The sequence below is a fragment of the Eurytemora carolleeae genome, unplaced genomic scaffold, assembly GCF_000591075.1.
Source record: "Eurytemora carolleeae unplaced genomic scaffold, Eaff_2.0 scaffold31, whole genome shotgun sequence".
NCBI lineage: Eukaryota > Metazoa > Arthropoda > Copepoda > Calanoida > Temoridae > Eurytemora > Eurytemora carolleeae.
This window is the reverse complement of record NW_019396511.1, coordinates 89193-100095: the sequence shown is the minus strand read 5'-3', so window position 1 is coordinate 100095 and position 10903 is coordinate 89193. Positions and strand designations below refer to the sequence as shown.

The window sequence follows — 10903 nt, the reverse complement described above, 5'->3', positions numbered from 1 at the left end:
GGGTCCAAAAATCGTATATTAGGAAATTACTCTGTCACACATGAGATCCATGTACAAAACTGTTAGGAGGGGGGGGGGCGGTGAGGAAGGGTCCAAAAAATCGATTACTAGGAAATTGCCTGTTTTGTTTTTGCAGATTTTACACATCACAATTATTTACATGTGAGTGATTCGTTTTCAGACTACAGGCAATGATAATTGCCCAAAATGAATGCTTTTTTGTTTATATTTCTTGTGAATCCTGTCTTGGGTGGCCATTATCTCTTCTACCTACCCTTTAGCTCGAAAAGTGTAAAAATAGGATTCATGCCGATGGCCAAGGAGTTGATAAAAAGGGGACACACCGTCACTATGGTCTGCCCAAACCCGGAAAAGAGGGTTATTCCTGGATTAACTGAATTAATTCACGATTCTGGATTTGACTCTTTGACTCAGAAAATTTCAGATACGATGCTTCAGGGAAGTGAATGCTAAAAAGGTTTATATTCACAATAATAGAACGATTTTTATAAATACTTGCTTTTTGGGTTTTCATAATTCATCATTAAAATTAATTAAGATTCGGATTTTAAAATTTTAAGATTTTACATATTTTACATATAAAGGGAGGGAAGGTACAATGCACCGCACCTGTTTTTACTTTTTACTTTTACTCTCAATACGGGCTGAGATCCTAAAACCCAGTTTTTAAATTACCCAAGTGTTAGTTCTGGAACTAATGTCCCCTGTAATAATGAAAATCTAAGAAAAAGTTGTTCAAAAAATATATTTTTTTTCATCATTTTTTTCTTCATTTTAATCACAAGTAAATATTATTATGCCATGCCAAAAACCATTTAATTTCAAGGGTCAGATTCCGATAATAATTTAACACAGCAAAATCTGCCAAACCTACTGTTATAAATTTAAAGGTTAAACCGATCTATCCCCTCTGCTGTTTTGAAACCATTGTGTCCCTCTTTTTATGCATACCCATCGATACAGGATGATAGTGTGGCCACTGACGCCCCTCTGCTAGATTTTATCAACACCTCAATAGAGTCGAACAAGGCGGCTCTATCCCATCCAGACTTCCAAACTTTGTTATCTGACGCAAGCATAGTAGTTGATGTTGTGATGACAATACCTATGATGGGAAATGAAGCTGCCTATTATGTATCAACGAAGAAGAATGCTTCTTTAGTTCTATACACAACCATTCCTTATATTCTTCCTTGGATTGCAAATGCTGTAGGTAATCCTGTTCATCCAGCATACATGCCACTACCGTTCTTTCCTTTTAAACAAAATATGAATTTTCAGGAGAGGTTCATTAATAGTTTGGCTTTATTTGGTATTAGCCTTGGTAGAACTTACTTTGTTTTACCAAAAATAGAACAGATGATATTAGAAGTATTTCCATCTGAAAAAAATATTAATCTGGGTGAAATGATTGAATCCCCAGCTTTGGTTATTAATCTGGGTAGTCCATTTCTTGGAGATGGTCTTAGACCAGTTCTTTCAAATACCATTCAGGCAGGGCTTATGAGCTGTTCTCCAGGTAAACTTCTAGAGGGAGAGTTAAAGGATTGGGTAGAGGGAGCCGAACACGGAGTTATCTATCTATCCTTCGGTTCTGTTGTGAGGGCATCTAAGATGCCAGAATCCAAGCGTCATCTGTTTATGTCTGTGTTGGGTAAACTGAAGCAGAGAGTGATCTGGAAATGGGAGAAGTCTATGAAGGATGCCCCTAGTAATGTCCTTATCTCCTCTTGGCTTCCACAAACTGATATCTTGGCACATCCTAACGTCAAACTGTTCATTACCCATGGTGGAGCAGGAAGTATACAAGAGACAATCTGCCATAAAACTCCAGTTGTAGGAATCCCAATAGGAGGAGATCAGCTAATTAACTTAGCAGAAGCTATTACTAAGAACCTTGGTGTGGTCATCACCTGGCGGGATGTTACAGAAGAAACACTAATGAATGCCATCAGCAGGGTCTTAGGGGATCCTAGCTACCAGGAATCCGTAGAGAATCTTCAGAACATGATTCTAGACCGTCCAATTCATCCATTGGACAATGCTGTCTGGTGGCTGGAATATCTTCTCAGACACCCAAAGAATTCAGAGATGAGAAGTCCAGTTCTTGATCTTTATTGGTTTCAATATTATCTTCTGGATGTTTTGGCAGTTCTTGTTTCAGCAATGTTGGTCGCCATTTTAATTTTTGTTAAATGTTTTAAGTGTTTTATCAGGCGCTGCAAGAAGGAGAAGAAAGATTAAACTTTGTCTTATTTTTTTGCCAAGTATGGAGATATTTAGGAATAACTTTTTCTTTATTTTCACCTCAATTTTTTAAGTCATGGATTTTTTTAACAATCCACAAAAACAAAGAAATTCCTATTCTATAATTTTTATATTGAACCCTATTTCATTAAACTTGTAATTTTAAAGCAACATATGGCCTCAAATATTTAAGATTTACATGTTTTAAATGATAAATAAATGAAAATTAAGAAATTTTTTACAGATATAGATATATCATGTAAAACTGTAAGATTGTTGAGCTAGATATGAGTCCTTGCCACGCTGGTATCGGAATGTCAGCTGAAAGGTAAAAGCTCTTTTATATTTATTATTTTACTCAATACATTGAAATATATATTTAATTTATAAAATTTTGCGGATTTAATGTTGTTGTAAACTAAATTGATTCCCCATAAGCTTGAAAATCAAGTTATTTAGTGAAATGAGTCAGTGTACACTGTACAATTGGACTATTTTAAGTCAGTAACAGTCGTAAACCTACATCACTCTTTTTTTTGGGTCCGACTGTATTTTCCCCCCTTATTTTAGGGTTTGTGAAGCCGTGGGTGGAACCAGAGATGGAGCAAGATTGTTAAATGGGCGGGGAACTAAACGCCCCCATGCAGACCACGAGTGTACAGGTATAAATAATTGTAATTAAAGTATCTTGAGTTAAAGAAAAGAAGAAGTTTATCGAAAATCAATTTTAAAAATGTTGCTTTTTGTTTGTAATAAATATAATCAGCCATTTTCTCTACTAAAGTTATATAACATTCATAAAAAAGCAAACTTTTTTGAAAATTTTCAATAATTGACAATAAATTAGGGCCCGATTGTTTCTGCTGTTTTGAAGTTTATAGGACTTAACGGACAAAGGCAGACTAGTAAAGTGTGTATATGTCTTCTGGTTTTTCCAAGAATAGATGTGATGTTATCAGCGTTGAGTTCACACTATACGCTATCGAAAATTCAAACTTAAAGGTTTTTTACACACTACAATAAGAGATTGTATATATTTATATATATGTTAACTCATGTTTATTGACTGATGAGGATCGAGAGATCTGAAACAATTTGTATTAATAAATATGAAAATTGAGAAGCTTCACTGATTATTACTTTACAGTTATATATATACATATATACTTTGCTTGTCTGTTTGTTTGTTTGTGTACAATAAACGTCAAAACAGCTTTTTGTGGGACTTCACGTGACCTCAAGGAAGGTTTATGGATGATCGAATTATCAAAATTTGCCTCTAACAAAATTCGATTTTTGAAAATTTTGAATAGCACAAATTATATTTTTATAAAATATCCGAATTTTTTATTTTTTTTGGTTTAACAAAGTATAAAAAGATTTTTGCGCACCTTAAGTGCCTATTTCTGGGATTTCTTACATTTGTGCCCCCCCCCCTTTACAAACTCCTAGCTACGAGCCTGGAGGAATCGGATTCGGCTAGTTTAGTATAAGGTTAGGTTACAACAATTTCCGGGCCGAGCATGAGGCTAGGGCCACCTGGAACCGCCTACGGTTACAGCCCCGACTAGGGGCATATTTAATGAATTTTTGAAGGTGGGGGCATAACAAAATTTAATCGAGGGGGGGGGTGCGGGGCTCAACACAGCACCCGTCGGTACCCAAAACCCCCCAGAATTCATAGATTTCGCTTTTCCGGGGAGATGGGTGAGCCTCCATAGCCCCTACCCCCCTGAATATGCCTCTGTCCCCGACCCTGGAACTCCTGGCCCCTGGGACAGGGGTTTTGTTAAATAAATTTAACCTATCGGAAAATTCTTTGTATAAATAATTGATATTACTCGATACCCAAACGTACTACGAAGACGACTTTAGCTTGTGACCATTTATGTTTTGAATGCCGCAACTCATTCTCAGTTCATGATCTTCGTTAAATCCTGACAGAGAAAATCTCAATTCGCCTAACAATAAAGATAACAAAATATTCAACAATTGTAAATACAATTATACAATTTCAATTCATAGTAAGGTCCTTTTCAAACACATTTTATTATTAAATTTAAAAATTAAAATAAGGCCTCCTACACGCGTGAATCAACCAAGAACGAGTACACTATTTTCAAATGATATGCCATACATGTATTGTTTGTTTTGTTGGGTCCGTCCCAGTTTATGTTTGGAACCCCCCTACCATCAATTTTTTACATGAGCATTAATTTTCATTAAAATTATTATTTTTATTTTTACTTTTATTATTCAAGGGTTAGTAGGTTATAAGGTACAGAATTTTCAAGATGTTCAAAGTACTTAAGAACGTGTTTTCTGTTAATATTTGTTTATGGTTTATTAAATTTATATTTAGATTCATGTGATTGTGAAGAGTTTGGAATGCCCTTAGCAAAAAAGATTAATAATCTTCAACTTAAAGCTGACCCTAGTCAGGTATATAATCAGGTACCAGGGGTGTTTATTTCCTGAAAAATCATTCCCCTTCTCCCTGCTTAGAAAATAATCATTTCCCCGCAAGTTTTTTTCGCTGAATTTGGGTAAAATGAATAATTTTTAAATGTAAATTAATGAATTTCCTAACTGACAGATCCGGGCCTAATATAAGTACACATATATATATAATATTTTAATAAAAGTACGTATTGAAACTTTAAAAGACTGTAAGTCTAATTTCAAGTGATCCTCAATGCAAAGATAGCAATGCCCGATTTTCAACGGTACCCTTTAAAACTTTGTCTGATCAAGTGTGAATTAGATATCCATGTTTTTGTTTATTCAAACTTTTGTACGTTTTTGATTAGATTAAAGTTTTAAGGGTACCGTTGTAAATCGGGCATTGCTAATGCTATTTTTGCATGCAGGGTCCCATAAAATTACGCTTACAGTAGCTTCAATAGAACATATATCAGGTAAATCTCAGTTTTCCTTCAATGGCTGCTGATCCATCCCTGCCTCGAGTTCAAGAACATCATCACAGATCTGATCATGATGGAGGAGGAGGAGGAGGGGAGCAACAGGCTGGTTTACCCCAGGAGGGAACAAGACATCAACAGGAGTTTACCTATCCTTTCCCATCTAATTCTCCTTATTATTACAGTAATAAACTTCTTAAGAACCTCTACTACGATAGGTAAGAAAATATTGCCTTTTAAAAAGTATTAGTGAGTGTTTTTTCTTAATAAACTTAATTAGTTTTGATGTTCTTTCGCATACATGTTTCTTTACTTTTTATTTTTGGGGTAAATATTAATTACACAATTTAATGTCGTTCGGGATATGGGCCGCATAAGCCACAATACAAAATGTTTAAAATGTTTTTCATGGGGGGCGGTGGGCGATTTAAACGAAAAATGAAGTTTCTGAAAAATTGTAATCCGAATTTGTTAAACAGTGCAGTTATTTTTTTTTAAACACTAAAGTAAAATTAAGAATATATATTGGTGCCACTTTTTTTCCTCACCGTAGAGGGATGAAGAAAAAAGTGGTGTTAAGAAAACCTCCATAGTCCATACTTCATAATTAAACCTTGTTTTAGGGTTACTCGACACCCGGATACACTGCATTATTCCTCATAGACCAGATCTTACGTACTGTCATCAGCGGAACACTAAATGCAAAATTCTCTTTAAGGGACTGTTAACGTTATTTCTATTGACCCTCCCTGTAAATGACAATGCCCGATTCATGAAACCTTTATCTGATCAATAATGTAGAAGATAATGTCGTTGTTTTAGGTTTTTAATTTTGGTCATTTCTATATGTTTTCTTGCAATCAGAAATGCGCAAGTCATATTTGTAGAGAAACCACAATTCGAAATAATTAGTTTTTATAAACATTTATACTTAATTAAACAAAGCTGTTAAGGGTGCCGTTGTGAATCGGGCATAGGCATCTGTGCATTGAGGAATAATCGAAATCACTCGTATAGTCCCTTTATTAAATAGAATAATAAAATTCATAAGTGAATCCTAAAGATTTTACTTGAATTATTCACACATAGATATAAAACCAGTTGATCTCAGATATAAGCCTTTTAGAAAACAACTCGTATAGAAATCATCAAGAGTTTATTTTGGCTGAGATTTATTTGTTTTGGAACGTAATGAATCAAAGGAATCTTTGAAAAAATTGCAATTGTGATAAAATTTCATAAAGATTATGTATTTAAAAAAGTTATTCTAGTATTTTTAGGCGATGGACTTAAATTAACCAAGAACATAATTTCATTCTGAAAAACCAGTTTACTGCGCAGTGCGCACTCGTATAGTTTTTAAGTTTATTTTTCTAACATTTTTGTATTTTGTTAAGAAACGCAACCTATTGTATTATTCCCAAATTTCAGATTTGACTGTATTGTACTGTACGTCTTGTGTACATAAGAAAAGATGGGTAGAAAAATAAAAGGTTGCAAACATCATGGAACAAAGGATCCAGAGAAACAGAGGCAAAACAGAGAAAACTTGGTTAAAATGAAGGTAGAAGAAATTATTATCTTTTTATTCTTGAAACCAAGATTTAATGATTTATATTTTCCAGCAGAAAATGGACTTTTTTCAAAATGTTTGGTAAAGAAAAGGAGTTAAAGTGCGTGTTTTAAAAGGTGAAAAACTGAAATTACGTTTACAATCCCTTTAAGATCAACAACCGGCCTAGTGGAGACCTGGACACCCAGGAGATGCCCAGAAGGATGAAGGAGTTGATGGTGGGACTGAAGGAGGAGGACTTCAAGGTTAAATACGCATTAACTTGCCCTGTTCCCCTCACCTTTGTGATCTTTTTTCTTGTCCCTTCTGTCCTGCACTTAAAAAATCCCCCAGATGACAAAAATGATTTCATCATTTATCAAAACATGTTCTTACTATAGAAAACATATGCGACAAAAAAATGAATCACATAAAATAAATAATTGATTTAAATATGTTTTAATTTGATATTATTATTGTTATTTTGTCGCAGAGGGTTCGAAAGAATAGAGGAGATAAAACAGTTCTAGATTCAACAAGACACCAGACAAAGGTATATTAAACACTTGAAAACTAGGAAAGACTTTGGAGTCTTGATCATTTAAAACTTTGTTGTGCTTGATTTTTAGTATGTGTACTATTTTCCAGTGGGGGGGGGGGGGGATTTGTTGTTTAAAAGGTTGGGGGAGTCCGACCTTCGTCATAAGAAGATCTTGATACGTCAAGAATTCATATTTAAAAATTCCCCGCATTGAGTTCGAGGTGTTTGATTTCTTAAAGAATGTAATAATGTCTCTCTTTCAAACTTCTATCGAGCAGAAAATCAGACTAATTAAGAAATAGAATTATATGTTTAGTACAGGGTGTCCCAATAAACATGGGAATACAGTGATGAATTCGATATCGTCTTTTTAAATAATTCTTTTATTTAGTATAGTGAAACCTACTGAGAAAGCTGTAATCAGTAAGAGTTTCGTCTGCTATGTTCACATTTTGTTTCTTTTTGTTTTGACTGCATACGGTTGTACTTAGTAGAACAAGAAAATTGCAGTATGCACTAGAGTAAACTTGTCCGTCTTCACTGTTCATCTTGCGGAGACAGTATAGACACATCTATACAGTCTTTTACCCTTTTTATAAAATAAACTCTAGCAGACAAAATTATATTATGGCTTTTGAAATTAGGTATTACAATGCTAATTCATAACAAAGACGATATCGAATTCGTCACTGAATTCCCATGTTTATTGGGACACCCTGTAGTTTACATGTATTTCAGAAAACTATCCAACTTATATTTGGAGATTTCCTTTCTATTTTTTCTATTAGCATAATTTCGAGATTAGTAATTTAATAGTTCTCAGATCAGTTTGACATAGTATTTGCTTAGAAATGTATGGTCGGAGCACAGCCAATTTTTAAGGATGTTTTATCTCTGTATTCAGGGAAATAAAGAATTTTTGTGAGAATACAAAATAAATATTTAAAGGGAGTGTTCGCGAAAAATGAAAGGGGGTATAGGCTTAATGCGATAAAAAAGCGCTTTTGATCGCTACTAATCTTACTTCTAGCTGTTGCGTCTATTAGGAGAAAATTGTTAAAGACGTCTCATACCGAATAACTTAGCGGCCATACAAATTGAGAAAATTGCAACATACGACTTAGACCGTAAAAAATCAATTAACTTTCAAAGAAATCATTCAGATATTACAACCCATAGTCATCGATTATCTTTCGCCACATTTGTACATAGTTTATATTTTATAATATTTTATTTTTTTTAGGAAACGTGTTCAACGGATTTCGAAAATTATGAGTGGTGTGCGGCATTCTTAGAGAGTTGCGCAAGCAAAAAGAGAAACAAACCAATCAATTTAAAAATATTATAAAAACAGAATTATATAATGTGAAAATTAACATTATTTCAGGGGACTTGGGTGCACGCCTGTGTAAAACCACTTCGGCCTATTCCTGTCTTTAAATAGAAGTATTTTCTGTAAAATTAATATTATTTCAGGAGACTTGGGTACACGGCAAGGGCGTATACAGAAATAAATCTAGGGGGGGTAAGATTTGCGCGAAGCGCAAAATTTTTTTTTGCCCCCCCCTAGGAGCTCCTAGGGGGGGGCAAAATTCGAACTGTAAATTCATAACACTTGGCTTCTTGGATATCAGGCATAAGTATAAGATACTTAAAAGGCACACATACAGTCCAAATAATTACCTTCTAAGCACTACTTTATCTCTCCTTCAAACAAAACTAGCAGAAAAAAACATTGTTTTTATTATACTTTTTACATTTTATTATACTTATATAGGTATATTAAGTATTTAAACTAGAGATAGTAAAAGACATTTTTGAAAATAAAAACTTAACTTAAACTTAAATTCTATGAGATGAAAAGAAGTACAAAGATCCAGAAAATAATTTTGACTTGTAAAAGTTTCTGTTGTGAAAAAAAAGTAGGAGTACAATTTAACAGAAGTATTTTCTGTAAAATTAATATTATTTCAGGAGAATTGGGTGCACGGCTGTGAAACCACTTCGTACTCTCCCTGTCATTTAACAGAAGTATTTTCTGTAAAATTAATATTTCAGGAGAGTTGGGTGCGCGGCTGTATGAAACCACTTAGACCTATCCCTGTCTTTAAACAGAAGTATTTTCTGTAAAATTAATATTATTTCAGGAGAGTTGGGTGCACGGCTGTGTGAAACCACTTCGGCCTATTCCTGTCTTTAAACAGAAGTATTTTCTGTAAAATTAATATTATTTCAGGAGAGTTGGGTGCGCGGCTGTGTGAAACCACTTAGACCCATCCCTGTCTTTAAACAGAAGGAAGGAGAGCATAAAAAGGCTTTTTATTACAGGTTTGAATCATGCTCTTTAGTGTAAACGTTACTGTTGACTTAAAACTGAAGTCAGAACTATTGTTTTGTTAGTCCTGGGGATTAAGCCTTAATCCGACATTTTTTGTGGTTCTAAGAATTAATTGAATTCTTCCTCTGAACTTCTTAAAAGTGGTTTTCTGAGACAGCTGTTTTTACGGATGAATATTAAGATCTAACATGGCAGATTAACTCTATCTCACCTTTGTTGAATTTTGGACAATTATACAGATATTATATCAAGCTTTTAATGTCAATAAATGCAAGAAGTGGCGTTGGATGGGAGTCAAACTATACATTACTAGCTTGGGAGCCCAGAGTTTCCCCGGGTAAATCTCAAAACCAAGCTAAGAACATTCCCGTGGTTCTCCCACATTCCCCAATCAAAATTTGAGACAAATCGGTCTAGGGGCTTATGAGTTATGATCAAACTTACTAGCTAACAGAGATTACTACTTTATATTTATAGATGCATAGAGCACTTACAAGGGGGGAGAACCTTCACTTTCTCCCCCTCCCCCACTCAATGCTTCCGAGCTCGAGTTTTCTCTACAAATAGTTTGTTTATTTGTATATCCGATCATAACTCAGAACCCCTTGACTAATTTACCTCAAATTTTAATTGGTTTAAATATTTTAATTTGAGTTCAGTGCTTAGGATCAGGATGCGAATCCGTTGGATCCGTAAGATTTTGGCTTCCTGGATCCGGATCCGCAAAAATATGCGGATCCCCGGATCCAAGGGGCAAAATATCAACCAAAAACTGCAAAAAAAAATCTTTTATTGAAATAGAGAGATTATAAACATTTCCTGGAAAGGCTCAACAAGTTTTAGTGTAAAAAATAAGCGAAAAAAATTAGACAAAAAATTTGACAATTCTGCTTTCTTAAAAATTCAGTAAATCCGGATCATATTGTTTCAGTGCGAATCCAGGATCCGGATCCGAATCAAAATTAAATTGATCCTAAGCACTGGTTGACTGGGTTGAATATTTTAGTGAAAGTTTAGTTTCCAAGTAAAGTTGGGTTTCCAATCTAGTATTTGTATATTTGTTTGTTTAGAATGCATCAGACTATACAGAGTATGAAACAGCAAAGAAGTTATGAAGAAAAATATAATGTAGAAGTTAAAATGGACGAACATGGCCAGACCAGGTTAGATTAATTCTTAGAAATATTTGTCCATCCAATAGTTTGTAATTACATCCATGTCTTTGACTTATGCCAGAATGCAGTTTGCAATTTGTAATTTCAACAGATTAAATCCTCGGCATT

At 34.3% G+C, this 10903-nt stretch overlaps 2 protein-coding genes across 3 annotated transcripts in view; both read left to right on the top strand.

Annotated features, from left to right (window-relative positions):
• Positions 1 to 10903, top strand: part of LOC111704635 (mediator of RNA polymerase II transcription subunit 12) — a 50253-nt gene that overhangs the window by 5738 nt on the left and 33612 nt on the right. The gene's annotated exons all lie outside the window — the stretch shown is intronic.
• LOC111704621 (UDP-glucuronosyltransferase 2B14) lies at positions 307 to 5852 on the top strand. The gene is made up of 7 exons (XM_023476910.1): positions 307 to 378; positions 985 to 2193; positions 2541 to 2596; positions 2839 to 2930; positions 4631 to 4710; positions 5187 to 5407; positions 5813 to 5852. Exons 1-7 carry the CDS (start codon positions 307 to 309, stop codon positions 5850 to 5852), a joined length of 1770 nt encoding a protein of 589 aa, XP_023332678.1.